Here is a 27268-nt window from a genome sequence, read left to right as displayed (position 1 = left end):
CTCGCTTTACAATGAGTTCTTAACACCCACAGTAATTAATCTGCGGAGCCTTTCGTGTATTTTCTCTTCCCCTCCTGGGTCTCTATAACTTCGTTTGGCGTGGGTAGATCTTCTCTTCATGCCCTCCCCCACACACACGCCGGAAAAAGGGTAAACTGAGGCACGAGGCTCGGACCTCGGCTCCGCAGGAAGGGGATGTCGGGCCCCTCCCACACCCCTCTCCGAGGCCTAAAGATCGAGGCGGGGGCGGCCGTTGGGCCGGCGGAGAGCAGTCGAGCGGCCTCCGCAGCGTGAGCTGCAGCTCCGGCCTCAGGCCCCCGGGAGGCGCCCTGCCGCACTCAGGGCCCGGCCTCCCGGGGACGGAAGGGGGCGGGCCCCAAGCCGCGGCCTCGCCTCTTCCCGCTGCCCGGCCTCGCCGCCGCCGCCGCCGCCATGCTGCAGAAGCGGGAGAAGGTGCTGCACCTGAGGACGTTCCAGGGCCGCACTGTGCGCATTGTCAGGGAGCACTACCTGCGGCCCAGCGTGCCCTGCAACAGCCCGCTGTGCCCACAGCCCGCCCGCTGCCGCAACGGTCAGAACCGGGGGAAGTAGGAAGGGACTGGCGGGAGCGGGGATAAACGCGGGCGGTGTTCTCGGCCTGCCCGCAGCTGTGGCGCCCCCTGCAGGGGGGGCGGAGGCGAAGCGAGGAGCCGACGGCAGTGTAAACACTCGGTCTGCGCCTTTGTGGCGGAGAGGACGCGGGACGGCTCGGGACCGACCGCTGGTCGGGGCGAGGTTGTGAACGCTGGGCCTGTGTTCCCCGCCTCCTCCTGGCGGGGGTCCCGGGATGCCCGGCGGCACCGAAGCCTAGGCGTAGGGGAAGGGGTGGAACGGGGATGTAAACTGCGCCTCCCACTCCCATTTTCTAAAAGGAATATAAACTTTGGTTCTGGGCTATTCCCTCGTAGTTTGGGCGTCCTCTGGGGGCGGAGTGGGGAAGCCGCGGGAAGCCGGAACTGCAACACCAGGCCTGCGCTCCTCTACTCGCCGCTCTGGCGCCCCCTGGAGCGGGGGAGGGGAGGTGGCTCTTGATCCTTGCAATCTGAGCCTGGACCCCCGCCCCCCAGAAATCTCCCCGGTACTTCAGCATAAATGAGATTTCTTGTTTTTGTTTTGATAATTTTGCGCATTTAGAAACATCAGTCTGAGAAACATGAAGGACCCCAGTTCTTAGCTTACTCCCCACCTTCCTTGTCTTTCTCGTTGGGAGACATCTACGTTGTCTCCTTGAGAATCTCGTCTTTAAGGCTGGGCCGGTGTTTTCCCCTCCCCCACACCCAGCTGCTTTACACACAATCGGGGCTTCATAAGAATTTGCTGATTGGTTGATTGATCTCAAGTTACTTCTTTCTGAGTGACAGATTCCTTTTCTTCCGGGTGAATGGTTGTGACATAATGTTCTATATTCTTGCTTTAAATTCTGGGACTCTATGAAAAAGCAGCATCCCTGTTGTTCACTTTCTTAGGAGCCATTCTCATTGAATGCATTTCCTAATATGCTCCAGTGCTGACCCTTCAGGGCTTGAAACCTTGAGAAAAATTACCTGATTTTTTAAAGGCCAAATAACCGTTTGGATTGTGGCAAGTTCTCCCAGAGCAGAGAGAAGGGTTGAGTCCCACTGAAAAGTCAGTTTAATACTATGTGATGATCAATTCTGATGGGCGTGGCCCTCTCCAACAGTGAATGGAGTCAGTTCCAATAGAGCAGTAATGAGCTGAACCAGGGAAAGATCTCTGGGAGATGAGTATGAACCACTACATAGAATTCCCAATCCCTCTACCTTTGTCCACCTGCATTTTGGATTTCCTTCACAGGCTAAATGTACACTATTTCAAAGTCCGATTCTTTTTGTACAGCAAAACAACTGTTTGGACATGTATACATATATTGTATTTAACTTATACTTTAACATATTTAACATGTATGGGTCAACCTGCCATTTGGGGGAGGAGGGGGAAGGAGGGAAAAAATTAGAACAAAAGCTTTGGCAATTGTCAATGTGAAATTACTCATGCATATATCTGGTGAATAAAAACCATTAAAATATTAAAAAAAAAACAAAGAAAGAAAGAAAGGAAGGAAGGGAGGGAGGGAGGGAGGGAAGGAAGGAGGGAAGGAAGGAAGGAAGGTTGGTTGTTATACCAGACATGGGCTTTTTGTGGCTGGTCTGTTACATAAATGCCATGATAGCCGTTGAGTGCCCACTCTCTCATGATGTTTTTGTGTGAACCACTACAATGGCAAGAAACTTGCAGAAGACATATGTAAACCCTTACTGTTAGTTTTTCCTAAAATACGGTGGTTTTTAGTATATTCTACAATGTCTTTTCTGGTTTGCTTTTAAGACTAGCCTTCATAATAGGTTTTAGAGTTGAAATTTTAAATAACTAGTCCATGGTCACATAAGATGGAATAGAGACAGTATTCCTATGGTGAAAGGGGGGATTGGGAAAGTAATCCTGGATCAATTTTAGGGAATAATGAAAGTTAATGGTCCAAGTTGAGCAAGGATCTGGACAGAAATTCTATCATTCATTGCTCATTACTTTTACTGAATAGTTTATTCAATTAACAACTTCATTATAGATCATCAGCATTATAATCCAAAACATAAGGTAGAACATAGCATTTTATGAATCTCTGGAAATTGTCTTTTTTATTTGATTTGCAGATATGGATTGTTAGGCAGTGATGGGTTAATTCAGAAAATCTAAACAATCCTAAAAGTTTGTTGATTTTTCAGAAAAATCTATCAATCCCCCCCCCCCAGTGTAACTCTGGCACCATAATAAACAGTGTTATGTTTTTATTTATCCCACCTTTAGAAAAATGAAGCTGCTAAGTTTACCTGGTCTTTGGCCCTGTACCAAGGTATATTTGTCTTGTCTTTTAAAAGCCATGCAGAGTAGTTAAGGTTGTAAGTTATTTTGTTCACTGGGACTCCGCAACATGACAGTGGTAATAAAGCAGCCTTGGAAATGTTGTCTCATCTCTTAAATTTTGAATTATGTTCCAGATGGGAAACTTTTGTCCAGTGATGTGACTCATTATGTTATCCCTGACTGGAAAGTTGTTCAAGATTACCTTGAAATTCTTGAGTTTCCTGAGCTGAAAGGTATTATTTTCATGCAAACAGCCTGTCAAGCTGTACAGCATCAAAGAGGACGAAGGTATATCTGTTTTGCATAATTTTTTGCTCCTGATTTGAACTTATTAAACAAGAAAGGTCTTGGGGGAGGGAGAATGGAGAGGATAAGAAACCTATTATTTAAAAGGAATTTTGGAATTTACTTTTCTAATAAGGAATTATCAAAGGCATTTTTGCAGAAGCTCTTTCACAGTTTTTATTTCAGCACATGACTGAAGCATAATCATCTGCTCATCTGCTTCTATAGTTCATGTCTCAGTAGGTTGATATTTTAAGGTTACAACCAGTGCAACCTTCACATTATTTCATCTGTATTCTTGCAGCAGAAAGCTGTTTGATGATTTCTTTTTAGTTCCACTTTAATCCTGAAATGTATGTTCATGTTCATATACTCTTTGTATGTGTGTGTATACATATGTGTATATTTATATGTGTGTGTATTCTTTCAGAAATTTGGAACAATTTATTGAATGAAAAACAGTCCAGTATTTTCTTTAAAATCTATGCTTCTATTGCAAGTGCATACAGATTATAACATATAATAATTTATTGAAGGAGGCCTAAAATAGACTCCCATTTTGTTCTGAGAATCTTACGGTATCAGCCATTCACAATAATTGCATTTGCTAAACAAAGGCCTTCTGGAAGAAGCCAGTCTAAAACCCTTTCCATATAAAAATATCTAAATGGTAAAAAACAGTTGACAGATTTTTAAAACAGAAATGCCTTAACAATGTTTTTGCTTCATTTAATGTTTTAAGAAGATTCTGTGGTTGCCCTTGGAGACCACCCTTTGTAGAGAGAGTGGTTAGAATTATATCTTCAACCCAATACCTAAAATCATTTAAATATAGGAGTTATTTATTCTTATCAAACACTGAAGTTTCTTCATTACTTGACAGTTAAGGGTGTAAAGTGTTTTTATTTGTATATTAAAATGATAAATTGCCTTTTATTACATGTTCTGTTCATAAAATGTACATTAAGTAGATTGTGTGCAGATTTTTCAGATAGAATATTATTAAATGAGTTTGAAGCTGATTTTGTTCTGACTGTAAAGTAGAAATGTTTATACATGCCCAAGTTTAATGCAGCTCCAGGTGCCATATTTCAATTTCTCTTGCTAAAATCAATTTGTTGTGATCATTTGGATTGCTGACACAATGCAGAGCCTGGTAATCTTGTTTTTAAAAAAATATTTTCATTTTGAAGGATTTTTAAAGCAATACTCAAATCCTCCAGGTGTAAAGAGATGATTTTTAAATATAGTTTACTTCAAAAAAAAATTTCTAAATAAACCAATTTTTCATGAAAAGCTATTTTGGTTTTCCAAAGTTTGACAGCATTGTTAATTCTCTTAAAAATAAGGATTTATCCAGTAGTCCTATAGATACATTAGGATCACATAGTAGTTAATTAGTAGTCCATATCGAGCACCCAATCTTTATTCTATCTTTGAGCATTTGGGGGAGGTAGAGAAGAAGGAAAACTTGGACCCTACTTTTAACCACCTTAAAATTCTAGTTGGGAAAACAATGGTTGGCAAACTCTTAACTCTTCCTTCTCGTGACTTTACTGACTTCTCCATCAACAAAGGTCAGCAGTTTTCTCCTGCTTCTAGGATAAAGTATAAACTCCTTTGTTTAATTTTTAAAACTCGTCATGACCTGATCCCCTTGTTTTCCAGCCTCATTAGACATCACTTATCTACGTTGTTATCCAATCAAAGTAGCCTTTTCCCTTTATTCCTCCTTCATAATGTTCCCTCTCTTTGCTTCCACATAGGCTTCTCTCCATCTAATGAACATTCAATCCTTCTTTATCCTAGCCTCATAATATCCTTTTCTTCCTTTAAAGACTCATCTCAAGCACTGTCTTCTACATGAAACCTTTCTGATTCCCTCTAATTTCTAGTGCCCTCCCTCCAAAACTGCTTTATATTAACAACTGTGTGTGTGTTTTTTAACTTTACATTTATGCTGAAAGCTCATTGTCAGTGGGAATTGTCTCAATTGTCTCAATTTGTTCCTTAGCAGCTAGCACAATGCTTGAAGCATAGTAGATGTTTTATAAACACTTAGTGATTGATTGATTGTTGAGGTAAAATTCACTTGCTTTATTCCTACTTCACAATTTCTCATTCCCATCCCTTAAGCTCTATCCCATCAGAGTTTCCATACTGATCTTCCATTTCTTTTCATTATATTCTCTCAAATTCCTGTTCTCTCTTTTAAAAAGTTCTCTTCCTTTTAGTCCTGTTCCTTTCACATTTTCCCCTTTTTTTGCACTTAAGGAAACCTGACTCTTCTATCCGTACTACCCTCTTCAGTAGGAAGGGACTCTTGCCTCTCCATTCAATCTTGGCAATTCTGCCTTCACAATATCTATTATATCTGTCCCCTGCTATCCAGTTCAATTCAATAAGCATTTATTAAGCACCAGCTATGGGTGGCTATAGTGCTGGACCTGAAGTTAGGAAGAAGAGTCTTCCTGAGTTCAAATGCAGCTCAAGTATTTGCTAGCTATGTGATCCTGGGTAAGTCACTTATCCCTGTTTGCCTTAGTTTCCTCATCTATAAAATGAACTGGAGAAGAAAATGGAGAACCCCTCCAGTATCTCTTGGCAAGAAAACTTCAAATGGGGTCATGAAGAGAAGGACATGACTGAGAAGTGACTAATCAAGCTTAGCATTGTGCTAAGTGCTGAGGGTACAAATAAGAAAAAAGATAGTCCCAACATTCAAGGAGGTTACAGTCTAATGGGTGAAGGTAACACACAAAAGGAACTGAAAAGAATTAGAGGATGAGGGGATAGGATAGGGTACCAGGGAAATCCTCAGACAGGCGGCAGGGAGACTTGAAGTCAGGAAGAACTATAGATACAAAGTGAAGTGAGCTGAGAGTCCAATTTCTGCCCTCTATAAAAGAGAGGTAAGGAGGAGTTGAGTGGTGCCCTGACTTCCCCTTCAGTTAGGGAACTGAGGGAGCTGATATCCCAGGCCCGAGTTAGCCCCCTGGGCCAGTTTGGAAGTGACCAGAATACCCTGGGAGGAGTATCCTTAGGGTCCATCCACACAGCTGCCCCCTTGCCTGAGTTATTGCACCACTCTCCTGATTGGGCTCTACCAGCCTATCCCTTCTTCAGACCACTCTCTGCCACATATGACCATTTTCCTGGTTTTTCTAGATGTTTTTTCATTGATAAATCTATTTGTATATAGAATGTAAGCATCTCGAGGACCGAGACTATTTTGGTTTTTATGTCTCCAACAGCTTGTACATAGTAAGGAAGCATTTAATAAATGTTGAATTAAATTGGTTTCAGGGCCATTACACAACAGTTTATAAACAATAACAAGCCAACACAACAGCCTATAAGTGCTAGAGGGTTGTAAAATCAAAGAGCGATTAGGGTGAGCTTTGGAGAGGAGGTGAAGTTTAAGCTAGACTTTTTTTTATTCAATTCTTTTAAAGTAATAGACATGGATTAGTGGAGGATAGAAATGATGAATCTTAAGAGAAATAGCACAGGACCAAGAAACTGGTATCTAAGGTCTGGTGTATTGGTAGCTCTTTTGCTTATTAAGCAAATTTTAGATTTTTTATTTACTCTTTGCAAACCATATCATTAATGTTATTTAGAATACTTAACTTTGCTTAAGTTTTTGAAAGTTTAGCTCATTGGGCAGGTAAGTAGACACAGACCCTGGAGTCAGGAGTACTTGAGTTCAGATACTTGACGCTTCCTAATTATGTGACCCTAGGCAAGTCACTTAACTCCCAAATGCCTTGGAACAAAAAAGAAAGAAAAGATAGCAAATTAATTGCTTATCTTCTGATGGATGAGTCCTATATAGGGATGGATAGATAGACACGCACACACCAATATATTTAAGATACAGAGTAGGAAGAAAGGCTTTAAAAATGTCAATTTTTAAAATTCCAACTGTAAGTTAACTTTACCTTTTCATATGTCTTCTAATTTGGAACAGCTAAGGCTATGAGTATATAAGTATTTTTTATTCTTAAAGGGTGACTCTTGTGATGCTTGTAAATAATGCATGTGGTTTGACCTACTTTGAGGAATATTTTGATTCAGGTCACACAAAATTCTATTAATTATACAGACTCTAGTATGATACACATTTAACTAGAAGTCAGGAAACCTGGATTCTACTCTTGACTTCTTCCTGACTTGACTGCAACCTTGACACGTCTTAAGTAAACATATGTCTGTCTTTACACTGTCCAGTTTGTTTTTGGGGGACTGGACGAGAAGAGTTTAAATAAAACATCAGTTCATCTTTTCAAAGGGGTGCCACCTAAATAACAATAACAGGGGCTAAGTACAGAGGAGAATTACAAGAAGAGTATACTGAATTATGTTCTGGGTGAAAGGAAAAAACAGGGAAAACTTTCCCTTTTTGTCTTCCTTATTTAATTTTAATTTTTTTTCTCTACATATGAACAAAAAAATTTAATATTTGTTTTTTAAAATTTCAGGTTCCAAATTCTTTCACCCTCTCCTCTCTCCTCTTCTTGAGAAGGCAAGCAATTTGATAAAGATAATATATTTGTAGTCATGTGAAACATTAGGGAAAAATTCCTTGAGGAGGAAGCTTTTGAGTTGGATAGGTGGAAATCCACAGGGAAGACATTCCAAAGATGACAAGAGTATCAGCAAAGCCCAGAAACACTCTTTGAACTTGGGTCTTCTGATTGCAAACCCAGTGTTCTTTCCACCCTAACATATTGATTGAATGTAGTAGTAAGCCTTAGAAAAAAGAGATAGTCTTATGATGTGAAAATAACACCATCTTGGATGTCAGAAGGCCTGGATTTTGATTCCAAGTCTCCCACTTACTAACTGAGCAACACTGATGATTGGAGGCAAAGCAAGGCAGTCACACTCTGAAATTCAATTTCCAAATATGTAAAAGGGTATATGATAATACAAGGTTGTGAGGAAAGCTCTTTGTACTGTATCAAATGGAAGGTTGTTATTGTTATTATTGCTGTTCCTTTGTAGTATAGACCTTAAATATTCTGTGATTTTTTTTGCTGCTCTGGGTACTTGTGCAGGAATCTACTCACAGCCCATCTCTAAACAGGTAGAACCACCAGACTTGTCCTTGAATCTTAGGTGGGTGAGAATTTTGCTCACTGCCATGGCCTTTGAAAACAATGACATAGGATGTCAGGGGAGATTTAAGACACTAAAAGGGTTAAAAGACTCAGGAAAACAGTGTGAAGTCAGCTAGTGAGGCATGTGATTCCTTTAGTTTGTCACTTAAAGCCCTTTGCAAACCAGATCCTGCCTATCTTTCTAGGGTTGTGATACATTATTCCCTTTTGTGTAATCTGCATTCCATCCCAAATGGCTTCTTTGCCATCCTTACATAAAATGTCTCATCTCCCTTCATGTCTTCCTCTAGGATAGTTGATCAGCACTCCTAGAACATGCTTCCTCCTTCCCTCTGCTCCTTCAAATTTCTTCTTTCTTCAAAGCTCAGCCTAAATCCTACCTCCTACAGGAGGTCTTTCCCAATTCCTCTGACCTGCTAATGCCTCTTCCCCCCCTTAAATTACTCTGGGGGGGGGGCTGTGTGTGTGTCTGTGTGTGTCTGTGTGTGCGTGCGGGCGCACATGTCTATATATAACATATACCATAAACCATAACAAATATATAAAGCATTCTGTATAACCATGTAACACATGCATGTTATACACACACCCATACACATGTCATTGTACATACTGTTTGCTCATATAGATTGTAAGCTTCTCGAGGGCAAAGACTTTCATTTTTATCTTGATATACCTTCTGCCTCCCCTAGGCTTGCTGTGCCCTGTGGCTAGTTGGGCATGATTGAGAACTTAATTCCAGCTGAGGAGATTGTTTTCTGACGATGCTTAGTCAGCACTTGTCTCAGAGAGAGATGATAAAGTGTTTGTTTCATCTTTGCTTTTGGAAAGTTTTTTTGTTCTCCCCAATGTGGGGCAGTTGAGCAAGTATATGACCCAAGTGTTTTTCATACTGAACCAGGAGTAAATGCTAATTGCCTGCCTTGTATAATTTATATGTTAATTTAACATCTGGTTTACTATAAACAGTACTTACCTTTTTTCAGAGTAATAATAAATTTTGTTTAAATAGCCATGAATGTCTCCATTCTTCTATGTTGCTCGTCTCCTGAAAAGGACCTTCTTTCTTAGAACTTAACTCATCCATCCATGACTACAGGCCTGACTTTCAGATCTGACTGGCATGTTCCCCCTTGTTGGGGAAGGAAATATTATGACCCTGTTTTAGTGTTCTGGAAAATGCAATTAACTCCCTGTTGTCCATGCACTGAAGGAAGCAGTGTACTGAAGCAAGAATTGGCCCTAGAGCAGAGAGGACAGAAATGGGTTCAAGGTTCCACATCTGACACATGCTGGCTGGTGTGACCCTGAACAATTCATTTAACCTTTTAGTGCCTCAGGCACTAAGATATAGTCTTAGCCTCTAAGACTAAGTTGCTGGATAGTTACATCTCCATTAGTAAAGGAAGTTTCTCATTGGAAAATGAAGTTACCAATCCAGATCAAAAGTCATGCTTTACATGGATGGGCCTACTGCAGACTGTGATTTCCAGAGAACTCGCTATGGCAGGTGAAAGCTGAAATGACTGAGGAAACAAAGGTTTGATCTTCTGAACGTTATCAGTTTATTAAGCATTGCGTGCCAATTGCCTAACAACCAAGACCAGATCTTCTCAGCTTTGGGCTAGATCCCAAATACAAAATGAGAGAGACTTTTTATAAGATATAATAGCAATCAAATAAGGTCAGTTAATTAAAAGAAAACAACACAGCATTAGGTAATTTGATTTCCAGTTGGATAAAACATCAGGAGCTTTCCAAATGAGAACAAACAGGTACAATTCCCTAAATTCAGAAAAAGGTGTCCTTCTCCCTTCAAGTGTCTGTAAATAATCAAAGGAACTTGGAAACAATGATTAGTACAGGACCAGCTTTTGGATGAAATATATGAATTGCTTGAAATGTACAGCTGTTGTTAGTTTTCTTTTTAACTTAACAGTATTGGGGCAGCTAGATAGTACCATGGATAGAGTTCAAATCCAGCCTCAGACACTTACACTTCCTAGCTATGTGACTCTGGGCAACTCACTTAATACAGATTGCTTCACAAAAACAACCATAATAACAGTATTTTATTTTTTTCTGATTACATGCAAAGATAGTTTCCAACATTGATTTTTGTAAAATTTTGAGTTCCAATTTTTTTTCTCCCTCCTTCCCCAAAGTAGCAAGCAATCTGATATAGGTTGTATAAATGTGCAATCATTTTAAACATATTTTCGTATTAGTCACGTTATGAGAAAAAAAATCAGGACAAAAGGGAAAAACCATAAGAAAAAATAAAATGGTGAAAATAGTTTGCTTTGATCTGCATTCAGTGTCCATATTCTCTCTGGATGCAGATGGCATTTCTCATCACAAGTCTTTTGGAATTATCTTGAATCATTGTATTATTGAGAAGAGCTAAGTCTGTCATAGTTGATCATGAGATGTATAATTGTTAGGAAAATCCCTTGCATTAGTCTGGTTAGCTCACCTAGATCTTAGTTAAACATCTATAGAGTATGTGGGGGTTGTCCAATTTTGTCAGACATATAGGACTAGATAACAAAAAAAACCAAATAACTAGGTAAGGTTTGAGGTTTTGTTTTCCTAGTTCCCATAATTAAATAAAATTTTCTCTCAAGACAGAATTTGGACTAGACCCATCATTGAATAAAAATGAAACCAAGTTAACTCCAGAATTGAGTCACAGGATAAAGTTCACTCAATTCCCACAAATAACCATTTGCTGTCCTAATTCCCTCAAAGCTAACCATAAGTTCAAAGGTGGTTCACCATATTGGCTATAGGGTGATGAATTTTTCAGCCACAGTGATTCAAAAGACCTAATGCTAAATAAAAGTAGTTGCTATCAATCATGGAGCAATGAAATCTACAGATGGTTCATAGACAGAAAATCTCAGGAGCAAGAAAAAAGAAAAATTATGGGGACAAAAAGGCAGTATATCCTCTTGAAATGGTAGCAATACAGGTACTATCTAAAAATTCTAATTTAAGTAAATAATTTGTTGTTTAAAAATAATTAGATATTTTCTTTGAAGTGCTGTTTTTTAATTTCATTTTCAGCAAATATAAATGGAATGCACCTACTTCATTAGATTTTATTTTTCTCTTTTATGTCTTAGACAGTATAACAAACTTAGAAATCTCCTAAAGGATGCTCGCCATGATTGTATTCTCTTTGCTAACGAGTTCCAGCAATATTCCTATCTTCCAAGAGAAAGAGGAGAGTCTATGGAAAAATGGCAGACGAGGTACAGTACTAAACCTGTATGAATTAGCGGTTTTTGTTACGATAATTTTTTGTAGCCTGTGACCATTTAACATTAAGGATTTGACCAGAGAATGTGATAGAATGAACCAGGACTTATTCTGTAGCTGAAATTTGTACAGAAATGCCTGAAACCTAGATAAATTTTTCAACTTATTTTTTATTTTTAATACTATTAAGTACTGTTTCAATGATTTGTTTCAATTGTGTACAAAGTATTATGCTAGATATTAAGAGTTACAAAGAAAATGGTCAATAGTTATGTTATCAAGCAAACTTATGTTCTCTTGGATAAGTACTTAGATGTGTAAATAAATGCAAGGTAATTTGAGGAGGGAAAGATTACTAATAATGGCATGTAAGAAGAAAATGATTCAGGTAGGAGATGGCTCTCCTTCTGATCCTTGAAAGATGTTTTCTGAGAGGCAGAGGACATATTTTGTGAACTTAAGCAGAAGTGGGATGTGACATGTTGAGTATGGGAAAATTACTTGTACAGTTTGAGTGGTATTTAGGGGATGTGAAGGAAAAGAATTTTGAAATAATAGAAACATTTTGAAATAATATGCTATATCCAAATTGCAGAGGATCTTAAATTCCAGGCTAAGAAGGTTGGAGTTTATCTCAAAAGCAATAAAGCTTTTGAACAGGGAAGGAATTTGTACCTTAGGAAGATGAATGGATTGGACAAGAGAAGAGAATGGAGGCAGAGAGACCAATTAGGAGACTCAGGCCAGTAGGAAAGAAGATCTGAATTAAGGTAATGACAGTATGAATGGAGCTATGGAGCCAGATAAAAAAGATGTTATAGAGGTAGAAGCAAGAAACTTGATATCTTGATTTGGAGGTAGTGGATGAGGGAGAGGGATGAGTCAGAGATGACTCACAGCTTTTAAACCTACATGAGTAGAAATATAGTGGTATTCTTAAAAATAGGGAAATTTGGAGATAGAATAGGTTTGGAAGGTATATGATGACTTCAGGTATGGACATGTCTGGAGTTTAGGAGAAAGGTTAGGTTTGGAAATGTAATTTTAAGACTGAATAGAGAGATGAAAATAGGATTGCCAAGGATACCAAGGATGAGGTGGTATCTCGTGCTCCTGATTCCTTATAGTGTAGGGAGAAAAATAAGGGGTAGTGGACTGGGAAATATGGACAGAGAGAGGGACTGAAAGCTGTCCTTAGCAAAACAAGTTTAGAAGGAGTGAGGTAGTAGGAAAAGAGCAGTGATAGAAGATTATGATCAAAATGATGGTTTGAGATCATGAAAATTCAGCTAGTAGCCTTCACCAAAACTTGTTTCACCGTTGTGAAAGCTAAGGTTTGACCTTATTGTGACCTGGCTTCTGTTTTTTGTTTTTTTTTTTAACTGGACCTGTGATTTCATTGGTTTAACAAATTTCCATTAAAGAAATTCTCTCCCCAATCTGTATCAACATCTGTTCTGCATCTTAAAATTTTAGAGAATTTATTAAAGGCCTGAGAGGTTAAGTGATTTACCGAGGATCACATAACCAATACATGTTGGAGGTTGCACTGAACTCAGATTTTTCTGACTTTGAGACTAGGTTTCTGATCTATAGCTGAATAAAGTTTTCATAATCTGAAAATGTTGGTAGCCATCTTGAAATGGTGGAGCTAGAATGAAGGTGAAGGTCATAAGAATTGAGGGTTATATTGTAAATCAGAGAATTCTGAGAGATATCCTCAGAATTCCCATTATACCAAATAGCATGGGAGGGAAAGCACACATTTCTTCTGATTCCATCAACATGTGAACAAATGACATCATCACAATTAATATGAAAATATGGTGATTGTTTATATAGCTGTTAATCGGAAATCAAGAGAAATCTTCCTCTGTTTAGCACAAGTTTAGTGACTGAGGCCAAAGTGAGTTTCTTCATACATGAATATAGTTTGGCCTACTGGTCCTTAGTGAGTGGACTGGATACTCATTGCAAGCTTAGCCCTCTATCTACAGGACAAGATTATAAGAGAGCAATACAGTGAAGGAGAAGAAAGTTTCCATTGGATTGAGTAGGAAAGGGAATTAGACTCAGTCTTTTTTAGAGAAGGAAATAAAAAAAAAATCTGGTCAAGCATCATAATAATAATTGATGTTTACACAGAACCTTAAGATTTACATTTGTATGATTTCTCTGGCTATTCATAATAGCTTTGCAAGGTGGCATATTAGGTAAATAAACTAAATTGTTGGTGATTCTCAATGCTTAACATATGCAAGCTCTTGCTGCTATACTTGTGACATTCAGATAATCAATTTAGATAATGGGAAAAACTCACTTAGGCATTGCCCTCCCCTTGCTTGTTTGGCTAGGGCTTATCACTAGAATTTCACTCTCTCAGTTAATTGATTGGCACTGTTCTAATAAGTATTCTGCAAGCATGGCATGAACTCTGTTAACAAATGATTATAGTACAGCATTTGAAAGGACCTGTCACATGTTGCCATAGTCTCTGAGTATAGCATTAGAATTTAGGTCCACAGTAGCTCAGTGAAACTGTCCACCATGTAGTCATGCCTGACCTTGAATATTCACTGATCCAAAGCTAATTCTGCCTCCAGAACTAAAAGAATAGAGTCCAGGCCTGACTTCACAAGAATCCAGCAGATGACTATCTGAGGAACTATCAACATGAACATAAGAACAGTTTCTTTATAACAGTACATAAGCAATATTCCTTGAATGTCATATGGCCTTTTTAGTGCATTGTGAAAACTGTATAGCTTTTAAATCATGCGGACAGTTTTCTTGTTATATTTCTACAGCTTATCTTTGTGGTATTGATTGTTTTCCAGTGTTGAATGGTGTGTGAGAGAGAGAGAGAGAGAGAGAGAGAGAGAGAGTGTGTGTGTGTGTGTGTGTGTGTGTGTGTGTGTGTGTGTGTGTGTGTGTGTGTGACATAAATTTTTTTAAAGATCCTTAAAAGTGCTTTGGGGATTTGAAACATGGATTTAGAATAGGAAGAAGACTCTGCAAGGCCCCTCTTTTTACAGATAAATAAACTGAGACCCCAAAGATCACATGAATTTCCCATAGTCGCATATGATTCTACTTATTTTTTGGAAGCCTTAGTAAGAGTTCACAAACCAGAAATGAGCAAGGCATCAGAAGTGGTCTTATGTACAAAAATGTTTGAAGCAGATATTTTTATAGTGGCAAGGATCTGGAATTTGAGTGAATGGATACTCATGAACTAGGGAATGGCTGAATAAGTTATATGAGTATAATGAAATATTATTCTGTAAGAAATGATGAGCAGGCTGATTTCAGAAAATCTTGGAAAGACTGAGTGAAGTGAGCAGAGCCAGGAGAACAAAACCAGATGAAAGTATTTTCACCTTTTTATTTGCTTGTTCGTTTTCTTTTTCTTTCTTGTTGTTTTTTTCCCCTTTTGATCTGAGTTTTCTTGCACAACATGACAAATATGGAAATATGTTTAGAAGTATTGTATATATTTAACTTATATCAGATTTCTTTCTATCTTGGGGAAGGGAGGATTTGGAACACAAAATCTAACAAAAATGATTGTCACTGAAAGGAGTTTTTCTGCTATATGGTGCTAAACAGTGGTATTGTCTCTCAGCATGTCAATCTGTTTTCTAATGTGCATGTGTTTGGGTGGGTGGGTGCACATGGTTTGTTTTTCTAGGAGCATTTACAACGCAGCTGTCTGGTACTATCACCACTGTCAAGATAGAATGCCCATTGTTATGGTGACAGAAGATGAAGAAGCCATTCAGCAGTATGGAAGTGAAACTGAAGGTGTATTTGTGATTTCATTCAAGGTACTTCAAGTCATTATTTAGTGGATGTGCACATGTGTGTGGTGTGTGTATGTATTTGCACGTTTGTGCAAGGTATTGTTCATAAGCAACTCCTAGGAGGCTCCAAGCATTTTTGGCCAGTTGGTGACAGGACAGGAAAGAATGGGGGAATACATCTTGAGATTTTGTATCACCTTTGCCCTAGTTTAGCCTGATCCTGATGGTTCTGAGCAAGACTCCCCAAACCACAGAGCTCCTAGAGCTTCCCCAGCTTGAGAGCCTAGGTCATCCCCATTCTGTCACTCTCATTGATCTATTTTTCCAAGAAAGATCAATTGCTTTGGATGTCAAACAAAAGGCTGAACTAAGTCACCAAGGTCAAAGGCTAGGCTTGTGTTTTTTAGCTGCTCTTAACTCTTGGTAATACCTGAATGAGTGAACATACTAGTGTGAGTAAATAATAGGATTGAAGTGTGGCAGTGTTTATTCTGTCTGAACCATGATAGACATTGTCATTGACTCTCTGCCCTGGGCCGCCCTTGTACTCTGAACATCCCTTGGACACCTTTGGAAGCTATAAAGAGACAATTCATTTGTTAATAGATAATCATTCTGTTTTTTTCTTGTCAAGATTTTCAACCAAACAACATTTGGTTGCAGTCATTTTTGATGCAAGGTCTTGAATTAGACTACCCATTTCTCTTTGTCAGTTCTCAGAGATTCTTATTGAATCTTAATTGTAGCTTTTTATAAGGGCTCCTAGTTGTCTTATGTTTCTGTTGCTAAAATTTGCCAGTTGAATTTTCTTGCCCTCCAAAAAACAATGTTCTCAGATGCCAAAGGATTCCAGGGGCCTTGGATATTAATGTCGGTGTCACCTCTTTTTTCTTCTTCAATGCATCATGTCTTGCTCCTGCAGAGGATAGTTGACTAAAATTACGTTTTTCTCCTTGCTGTGAAAATCACTTCTCCTTGTAGTCAAGTGTTACAATGTGGTTTAATTTTGTACAGCTTTTCTCACACAAACCATGTGACCAAGGGCTTTACAAAGTTGAATGGTAGTGGAAGAAAAAAATAACATGGGTTCAAGGTGAATTAGATAACAAGTTCTTTCTGGGGGAGATTTGGACTTAGAAAAGAATAAGAAAGAAAACTTCAAAGAGGGTAAAATGACATGGTTTAAAAAGTAAATGAGTTTAATACAAGTGAGTTTGAGGACCAGGCACAAAGAAAATTCATGACTTTGAGGAGGGCCTGAGAAAAAAAAAAGCAGTTGGAATCACACTATCAAAGGACTAGAGGAGATACTGTAGGCATAGATAAGGATTAACCAGGAAGCGAACCCTTTAAAGACCATCTCCAGGAACAGGGTACTCTGTCTCCTACTGTCTGCCTTTATTCTGTTGGCTTTGGAGTTAGTTTGCACATGTTTATATGCATGTAAATACAGAGTAATCAAGAATGCAAATATTAAGCTGTGGGGGAGTTTCTCTGGTTCTTCTAAAAAAATTTAAGGAATAAGAGAAAGCTGCATGACCTTAAGCAGATCTTCTGCTCTTAAACCTCAACTTTCTTCTCAGTGAAATGAGTGGTTGGATTAGAGGATAATAAAAGTTCTTCCAGTCCTAAATATGTGATCTTGCTTATAATTATCTTCTTACTAACTCCATAAAATATTTCTAGACTAATTAGGAAATGCATTCATCTATTGAATAAATATTTATTAGACACTTTTTAGGTGTAAAATCCTCTAGTAGGTGCTGGGGATGTAAAGACAAAAAAAAAAAAAAAAAACAAATATCAGATAATATTTGTACACTCTTCAAAGTTGTGTACCAGCACCTTTTGTTCAAGAAAATGAGTTTTTAAAGTGTAACTGAAATGAAGATATTTATTTATATATTTATATGGTGGTGTTTTTTGTTGTTGTTTTTTTTTTTTAACCTTTATTACACAGAATTATCTGGACAACTTTTGGCCCGATTTAAAGGCTGCCCATGAGCTGTGTGATTCGATACTTCAGGCCCGTCGTGAGAGGGAACTTGAAAGCCAGGAGAACAATGGGAAAGAATACCCAGAGCATCTTCCTCTGGAAGTATTAGAGGCTGGAATTAAGTCTGGGAGATACATCCAGGTGAGGAAAATGACAAAAAGACATAGTTAGAAGTGGGCCAACATGGACCCTTCTCTTATTAAAACTGGCTGTTTAAAACTCCCAGTTGTTTTCTTCTTTTCTTTAATTGCCTATGGCCTTTGAGAGAGAGGGATATGTGGGCAAGTCAGTCTAACCAATTAATTGCTGTCATTGTTCAGTGGTTTGGTGGTGGTATATGGGGTCAGACATCATTCTATTGATAGAATCTGGCCATCTAATTAAAAGCCATCATATTAGTAATACTTTTTAGCTGTAAAGTTAACAGTTGAAGAAGAGGTTGGAAAAATGGCCTTGAAAATGTCTCCCATCATAGGGGAAGAAATAAATATTTCTAATCTAGTTTAGGACTGAGTTTATCTTGTATATCCTGACCTCAACTTCCTCTTTTTTCAACTCTTTCAATGAAAGGTGTCTAAGAGGCTATTGCTGCCAGGTTTTCTTATATCAGAAATGCAGATGACTCAATCTCACTGATAGATTAAGAATTTAATACTGTTATACCTCTTGATGATATCTCCATTTTCTGCATAATCTGAAGGAATATGTCACAAATGGTAGCATTTTATATATAAATGTGAGACATATTTAGGGACTTCCTTGGCTCTTTATGCTTCATATGTAAGGCCATCTCAGTCAGGAATAATGCCATTACAGCCAAGAACAGCTCCATTGTGCCCTTTCCTTTTAAGAGGAAAAAAATCATTGTTGAAAGTGATGATCCCATACCTTATAAAAATGTAATATAGTCATTATTGTTGCATCACTCAAAATGCTAAAGCTGAATTTTCATCTACTCTTATCTAGGCCATCTCATTGACTGTTAATTTTGATTTTAGGGAATTCTCAATGTCAATAAACACAGAGCACAAATAGAAGCTTTTGTCCGACTCCAGGGAGCCAGCAGTAAAGACTCAGGTTCAGTATATTCAATTTGTTTCAGGAACCTTTTTTACCTTTCTTTACTGAGGTCTTCGACAGTGGAAGAAAAGTAGGACTTTTATTCTATTATACTATACTTTTTATTTATTTTGTCAGTCATTAGCTGCAATAAAATAGAAATTGACAGGTCTATTTTCTTGTAAACCAAACTATCATCGTTAAGAGATGACAGATTATTATGATCTTTTTCCCTTGAAAATGATCCTTTGAAATCAGAGAATTTCAAAGTGAGTGAATGGAAATGAAGTGGAAATACTTAAAATATGTTCCATGTCCAGTATGTCATTCTTGACCTTGAATCTCTACCAATCCAAAGCTGATTGTGCCTCCAGAAATATGCAGAGTTCAGGATTGACTGCACAGGAATCCCAAGAGAGGATTATCTGAGGGGCTGCCAGCAGGGCCCAAGACCACTTATTTTATGATAATACATGAGTATTCATGATTGACCTGCTGAAGAGCATGATCAGATGGTAGCTATATTTAAGCATAATGGGTTGCTTTAAATGTGTTTACAGAGATTCTGATGGAGACTTGGAATGTTAAAGAGGGATAATAATGCCTATATACTTTATGGGCTTATTATAAGACAGATAAGTGTTTTGATGATGTGACATGTGACAATTTAGGTTCTAATCTTACCTCTTAGAATTGTTAACTTGAAGACCATTGGGAAACCAGTTAATTTCTCCAAGCTTATTTTCCTCTTCTGCAAAATGGGGGAAATAATGGCACCTACCACAAGTGGTTAATGATGATAACAATGAGATAATGTATGTGAAGCACTTTTTAAATCATAAAGTAGTACATTGTTATCAATCATTGCTAATGTTATCATTATTATTATTACAATGAGATAATTTTGAAATTATCTGATGCTATTTCAAATAGTCCTAAGCGAATATTAATTGGTAGCTAATAATCCAGAACAACACAAGTTTGTCTTCATCTTTAGAAGTATAAAGCACGATGATTGCATTTGCTGATCTTCCTGATATTGAAGAGCTTTGGGACTTTCTGTGTATTTTTTGTCTCCTTAAAAACAGATTTAATTAGTGACATCCTTGTCCATGGTATGAAAGCTCGCAATCGCTCAATTCATGGTGATGTAGTAGTGGTGGAACTACTCCCCAAAAATGAATGGAAAGGAAGGACTGCTGCTTTATGTGAGAATGAAAATGATGACAAAACACCTGGGGAATCTCCCAGTGAACCTATGCCCACAGGTAAATGAGAGAAGGAAGGGTAGATAATAAGCTTCTAGAGTTTATATAACTTTTCTTCTAGTAATTCTTCCTTTGTCTGAGTTTCACAGAGATTTAATATCTTTCCCTACATACTTATTCACTCTGAAATTGGGATATAGAGGTCAAAAGAGAGGGAAAAGCAACTGTATGCGAAGTACACATCAAATATGGCAAGAGATGAACAAAAAGAATGAGATATCTCTCTCTTGTAAATTTAATGTGCTCAATAATAAATGACATTTTGTGTTCAATTTTAACTACTTAAAGGTATCAGAATGCTGCCCCTTAATTCATTCTGTGGCACTTTACAAGTAATTTTAGCATTAATTTAATCAGGATTTGTTCATATGGCAGACTGTTCTACCCTATCTTAAGGAAGGGTATCTACCTTACCAGTCAATATTGTTTTTTTCTCAAAGGCAGAGTGGTAGGAATCCTTCAGAAGAACTGGCGGGATTATGTGGTGACTTTTCCATCTAAAGAAGAGGTTCAGTCCCAGGGCAAAAATGCGCAGAAAATCTTAGTTACACCTTGGGATTACAGAATTCCCAAAATCAGAATCAGTACTCAACAAGCCGAAGCACTACAGGTAATTAGTAGAATTACATTTTATTTTATTTTACCCAAATTTGGTTGTGTTTGTGCAGTAGCGGGTAGACCCAAGTATTTCCTTTAGCAAAGGAAAAATAAATTATGAATGACTCCTAAACTATCCATCTACTGTTGTGGATACTGTTTTTAAGACGTTCTAAATATAGAAGAATCAACTAATGAGTAGTCTTCAGTTAATAAATAAAGAACAGAAAGAAATTGTCCTAGAAAGAACTGTATAGGACAAACAAAGATAACCTATATTATTCAGTTGTCAGAAATTACTCAGAAACTAATTCTATGTATGTGTACATACACATACACACACACACACACATATCTTAGTATTGTTGGTAAAATATAGGTATGTCTGTGTGTATATACGTACACTTTGCCAACAACACTAACAAGCTTTCTTTTATGACCTATAGTGATGATTTGATATACTGTTATCTCACCAAAAAAATGTAGCAACGGAAAAAAATATATATCAGTAGAGGGGGAATTAGACTTCATAGATCTTAGCCATTGCCTACCTCAGCTTATATAGCATTTTACAAAATGTAAGAATTGTCTGCTCTCCACAGTATTAATGACCAATAGATTTGACCACTGGATGATGGCTGTTATAATCCATGAAACAAAACTTCAAAATGGTCCTTTAACTCTGGCTGGCTCCTTCTGTCTATGTAACTGCTGCATAACGGCAGAAAAGGAATCAGATGCTACCAAGAATCAGTTTTTAAGCTCTTTATAAAAATTAATTCATCTTTCTAAAAATTAGAAATTTATTGGTATTCTAAATATGAAAGTCTTATCTAATGATTAACAAGTTGACATTTATTATAGAGAACTACAACCATATTAGGACTGATATTCTAAATGTGAACTTCTTGTCTAATATTTAACAACCTGATATTCCACTAATATCAAAATTGAAATTCTCAATAAAAATTAAACTGAAAAGACATAAGGTGGTTGGAAACTAAGTAGTAGTAAGCATTGAGTGTATCCTTGGAGAAACAGATAATACATTTGGCAGAACAGGTTTTATTGGTCACCCAAAGAAACGAGAATCATCATTTTGGTAGAAGATTTGCACTCATGATCAACCCTTGTAGTCATGACCACAAAAAAAAAAAAAAAATCCCCAAAATTTATTGTAGAGTATAAAGTCTCAGCCACCAACATCTGTTGCAGAGAACAAAGAACTAGAGAAATTCTATGGAAACCTTAGTAAGTTCCTCTAATCTTAAATCAGCATAATGTGTTAATGCTTAGTGACTTCAAAAGCAGGCATAGAGAGGATGTTTTTAGAACATACAGTTCAGGATTAAGAAATGAAAGGTTTGTAGACTATTATTAGAGCCTCCTATCTGCATTTCATAAGTAATTTCTCAAGAAAAAAATTATAAGATGCTGGATGGGGTGAGAATGAATTCACACAAAAAATGAAATTTGATTATGTATTATTAGGCAAAACATGATTGGTTATTAATTTGGAAATCGGTTCCATATCAACTGTGTTTTGTACAAATGATCCATTAGAGCAAAAGTTAAAATCAATATCAAAACTAGAAGAAAATATAAAAATTAGAAAATATCACTAAATAACCACAGTAGCTCAACCTGATACATCTATACAAGCTTTTGACTCTAAAAATGGGAAATGAATAAAAGAAAGAACATAAGCAACATTTATCAACTTTTTGAATTTTTTGTTTTTAAAGAAATTTAACCAGTACAAAACAGTCTACAAAACTGAAGTTATGAGGTCAAAAACAAATTCAGCATGCAGTAAACACTTGTTATATGTAAGTTCCTATGCTGAATTCTGGAAACAATGCAAAACCAAAAAAAAATTCTGCTTTCAGAAACATCAGCCAGCAAAACTTGATTTTCCTTATTGATCAAATTGACAGATCAACAAAAAAGAGGAGAAAAAATTTACAACAAATGTACCAGTGTTGCCTTTTGCAATTTGTTTTCATTATTGAGAGTGGAATCATCTTATCTGGACTCTTAAATAATTCATTCTCTTGTGTATTATGTGAGGAAATGGAATTGTTACATTAGAAAGCAGCTGTATCAGATCATATAAACAGAGTAAATTTGTTCTGGAAGAAATATAATTTTGAAAGCATTAAGAGATTGATTTTCAAGATTTTCTGAGAGAAGATAGTAAATAATTACAAAAAATAATGGATGTCATCATTACCATAGGGCAGGTAGTGTACACAATGAGTAGAGTATAAAGGCCTGAAGTTAGGAAGACTTGTTTTCCTGAATTCAAATCTGGCCACAGACATCTGCAAGCTGTGTGTGATTCTGGGCAAGTCACTTAACCTGTTTGCCTCATTTTTTTTCATCTGTAAAAATGAGCCAGAGAAGGAAATGGCAAATTACTCCAGTATCTTTGCCAAGAAAATCCCAAATGGGGGTCATGAAGAGTTAAACACAACTGAACTGAACTGAAAAAAATCTTTGAGAATTTTAAATACAGCCATTGCAGGTATTCTTGAGGATTGTATGAGAAGGCAAAAATTTGGAGGATATTATATATATAATTCATGGTTATACAATTGACTGCAAGTTAAGAGATCAAGATTTTTCAATGTTTTTGATTGTTGATTATGAGAAAGTATTTTTTAAAAGTATTTTACTCATTAAAGGTGAAACATAACCTAAAAGACCCTCCTACAAGCAGATAGATTAAATAAGATAATAATTGTAAAATGCTTAACACAGAGCCTATCATATAGTAAACACTGTAAAAATGTTAGTGATAATGATGTCTAACAAATATGTTAAAATATGAGTTTTTTTGATAAAAGATAACTTGGTTCACTAATCCTATGTCAAGCAAGGCATAAAACAGGGAGTTGTATTCTTACAAAATCAGTTTGCCATTGATAAAAGGGTATATTTTGTCCTTTTTAGTACAAATGGAGAGTAAATTACTATAGAAAGTAAGTTTCTCTGGACTTTCTATTTGCAGCTGATGTGCATTAATCTCATGAGTCCCAGATTATTTGCAGGGCCTTTTGATGCAATCCATGACTATTCAAAATAAATCCGTCATCAATACATACCATCAACAATATATTTTCACTTTTTTCTTATTGTTTGCTTGCATTTTGTTTTCTCATTTTTTTCCTTTTTGATCTGATTTTTCTGGTGCAGTAAGATGATTGTGGAAATAATGTAGAGAAAAATTGCACATTTAACATATATTGAATTACTTGCTGTCTATGAGGGGAGGTGGGGAGAAGGGAGGGAAAACATTTTGGAATACAAGGTTTTGCAAAGGTGAATGTTGAAAATTATGCATGTTTTGAAATAAATATATATTTATTTATATTTATATATATATTTATTATGAAATAAAAAGCTTTAAGAAAAAAGAAAATCATGAAAAGAGTCAGTGGTTTGATAAAGGAGAAACAAAAAAATACTGAAGAAATGAACACCTTAAAAAACAGACTAGGCCAAATGGTAAAAAAGGTACAAAAATACAATAAGGAGAAGAATGCCTTAAAAAACAGGATTGGCCAAATGGAAAAGGAGGTATAAAAATTCACTAAAGAAAATAATCCCCTAAAAATTAGAATCGAGCAAGTGGAATCTAATGATCTTATGAAAAATCAGGAAACAATAAAACAAAGCCAAGAGAATGGAAAAATAGAAGACATTATGAAATATCCTGTTGGAAAAAACAACTGACCTGGAAATCGATTCAGGAGAGATAATTTTTAAAGGATCTAGATAATAATTTTTCTTTTTTTGTAATAGCTTTTTATTTTTCAAATAGATAATAATTTTTCAAGAAATTATAAAGGAAGATTTCTCTGATATTGCAGAACCAAAGAGTAAAATGGAAACTGAAAGAATCCACCAATCATCTCGTGAAAGAGATCATAAAACGAAAACTACAAGGAATATTATACCCAAATTCCAGAGCTCCTAGGTCAAGGAGAAAATATTGCAAGCGGCCAGAAAGAAACAGTTCACATATCATGGAGCCGCAGAGTAACACAAGATTTAGCAGTTTCTACATTAAATGATAGCAGAATTTAGAATATGATATTTTGGAGGGCAAAGGAACTAGGATTATAATCAAGAATCACCTAACCAGGAAAACCAAGTGTAATCCTTTGGGAGGGGAGAAATAGACATTCAGTGAAACTAAGGACTTTCAAGTATTCCAGATGAAAAGACCAAATTGAATAGAAAATTTGACTTTCAAATATAGGATTCAAGAGAAGCATAAAATGGTAAACAGAAAAGAAAAATCATAAGGCACTTAAGGTTTAACTATTTACCTTCCTACATGGGAAGATAACACTTCTAATTCACAAGAACTTTCTCATTATTAAGGCAATTAGAATGAGTATATATAGACAAAGGGCACAGGTATGAGTTGAATATGAAGGGGAGTTGTAGCTTAAAAAGTAAAATTAAGGGGAGAGGAAAAAGAAATTCACTGGGAGAAAGGCAAAAGGGAGAGGTAGAACAGAGTAAATTATCTGACATAAAAGAGACATGAAAGCACTTTTACAGTGAAGGAGAAATAGGAGAGAGGTGGCAGGAAACACTTTAACCTTTTCTCAGAATTGGCTTAAAGAAGAAATAACATCACACTCATTTGGATAGATTGAAATGTATCTTATCCTATAGGAAAATTGGAGAGAAAAGAGATAAGGGGGGAGGGCAAATTAGGGGAGGCAGTAGTCAGAAGCAAAACTCTTAATAAAGGACAAGGTGAAAGAAGAGAATAGAATGAATGGGAAGAAGTGGGATGGAGAGAAATACAATTACTGATTATAACTAAAAAAAAAATTTTGAAGCAAGGTTCTCTGATCAAATCCTCATCTCTCAAATATATAGAGAAATGAATGAAATTTATGGGACTTAAGAGCCATAAAATATAAAGTCTGTTTTTAGATAAAGTTATCAAAGATGTTTATAGCCATCTGAGAAAATGCTCTAAAACTCTATTGATTGGAAAAATGCAAATTAAAACAATCTGAAGTACAACTCACCTGTTTCTTTGGGTAATAGGGTGAGAAACGGAAGTGCAAATATTGGAGGCAATGGGGGAAATTTGAGGCACTGGTGATGGAGATGTGAACTGATTCAACCATTTCATAGAGGAGTTGGAAACTATGCTTAGAGGTATAAAAAATCATGTATACTTTAACCTAGCAATACCACTACTAGATCTATATCCCCAAAAAAGATAAAAAACAAAATGGAAAAAAATTTATAACAGTTCTTTTCTGATGGCAAGAATTGAAAATTAAGGGGAAGTCTATCAATTGGGAAATGGCTGAACAAAATGTGATACAGGATTGTGATGGAATACTGTTGGCTATAACAAATGCTGAAATAGATTCCCTCAGAAAAATATGGAAAGACTTGTAAACTGATAAAGAATGAAATAAATGAGGAGAAAATTGTACACAGTAACTGCAGTATTGTAAGATGATTAACTATGAATAATGTAGCTGTCCTCAGCAAAACAGTAATCCAGGATTTGTGATGAAAAATGTTATCTGCCCCCAGAGAAAGTACTCATGGTGTTTGAATACAGATTGATGCATATTTTTTAAACATATATGTCTAATACCACACGCCTCCACCTCCCCTGCTCCAAGTTGTAGCACATTTCTGGTTAAGAAGGAAATTAGTGATTAGCAATGGCAGCTCCCTCCCAATTCAATGACTCCACTATCTTGAAAAATAAAAAGCAGCTAATCTTTACAAAGAAAAATTGGAATCCCTGTTTTAAAATGTTATTGTACTACTAAAAAAATTTTTACAATAAACATCTAGAAAACTATTTACTATGGTACATTATAATTGATATGATTTCTAGTTGGCCTATTTGCAGCAAGTTGTTATGCCTCCCCTGTAAGAATTGGACTAATGGTCTCATACCCACCTGGCATTTCAGGAACCAATCAAGAGACAGTGTTGGTAAAAATGCCATCCTCTTTGGATTGTGGGACTGCTTCATCCTGCTCCAGATCTGTGCTGTGATGTGATGTCTATACCAGCACCATCAGCTCTGAAATGTCAGAATGCCTTGAAGGAACAAGTTGTGTCCATTGATACAGTGCGGTTTTATTTGTTTGTTTTTTAATCATTAAGGCAAAGAAAGTAGAGGTAGGATGAATGTTTTGGTTTTGCATCAGTTGATATTCCTGGTCCTAGAAGAAAGACTACAAGACTTGGAGTCAAAGAAACACCTGGGTTTGCATCTTGCTTCTGAGACTAACTGTGCAGTGAATAATACCAGTCACTTAACCTTGCTAAACTTCCATTTCATCATCAGTAAGTTGAGGATACTAATACCTACTGTGTATATTTTGCTGGATTATTAGGAGAATCACATGATGATAAAATGTATATGAAGCAATTTGTAAACCTCCAAGTGCAATATAAATGTCAGGTATGATTACTTTTTACATTTATTTAAATTTGAAGACCTCTTATTGGCCAGTTTAACCTCTAATCTTGGAATGTCTGTACTTTTTCCTTTAATTTCAGGACTTTAGGGTGGTTGTGCGTATTGATTCTTGGGAGTCAACATCCGTTTATCCAAATGGACATTTTGTACGAGTTTTGGGAAGAATAAGAGATCTTGAAGGGGAAATTTCAACAATCCTGGTAGAAAACAGTATTTCTGTTGCCCCTTTCTCAGAAGCTCAGGTTAGTTCCTATTGTAGCTCTGTGTTCTCTAATAGCTTCTATTGTTTCTTTTTAAATTTTCTTTTATTTTGCTGTGAAAACTAAAGTTGGATCCATAAAAGGAAAAAACCCACACTTCTCTGTTTGATGTTTGAAACAACTTATCCTACTTCCAGTACAGTTATTAATTTATGGTCTATATCCCTGACAATGATCAATTTTGAAATTTTTTTCATGGAA

General features: G+C 36.7%; 1 protein-coding gene across 2 annotated transcripts in view; it reads left to right on the top strand.

The window, feature by feature from the left end:
- The first annotated feature begins 213 nt into the window (after positions 1-213).
- DIS3L (DIS3 like exosome 3'-5' exoribonuclease) overlaps positions 214-27268 on the top strand; it is a 38701-nt gene continuing 11646 nt past the window's right edge. Inside the window, exons 1-9 of one of the 2 annotated variants that reach the window (XM_074294752.1) lie at positions 214-571; positions 3057-3210; positions 11462-11590; positions 15289-15424; positions 17361-17537; positions 18395-18473; positions 19544-19723; positions 20164-20333; positions 26888-27049. In XM_074294752.1, the coding sequence (XP_074150853.1) occupies positions 433-571; positions 3057-3210; positions 11462-11590; positions 15289-15424; positions 17361-17537; positions 18395-18473; positions 19544-19723; positions 20164-20333; positions 26888-27049 (1326 nt within the window). In that variant the 5' untranslated portion in view covers positions 214-432. Of the gene's footprint in view, positions 572-3056; positions 3211-11461; positions 11591-15288; positions 15425-17360; positions 17538-18394; positions 18474-19543; positions 19724-20163; positions 20334-26643; positions 26790-26887; positions 27050-27268 lie in introns of those variants that run through there. The other variant, XM_074294753.1, reaches the window with a different exon arrangement.

The sequence above is a fragment of the Sminthopsis crassicaudata genome, chromosome 2 (assembly GCF_048593235.1).
Source record: "Sminthopsis crassicaudata isolate SCR6 chromosome 2, ASM4859323v1, whole genome shotgun sequence".
Taxonomy (NCBI): Eukaryota; Metazoa; Chordata; class Mammalia; order Dasyuromorphia; family Dasyuridae; genus Sminthopsis; species Sminthopsis crassicaudata.
This window is presented reverse-complemented; position numbering and strand designations above follow the sequence as displayed.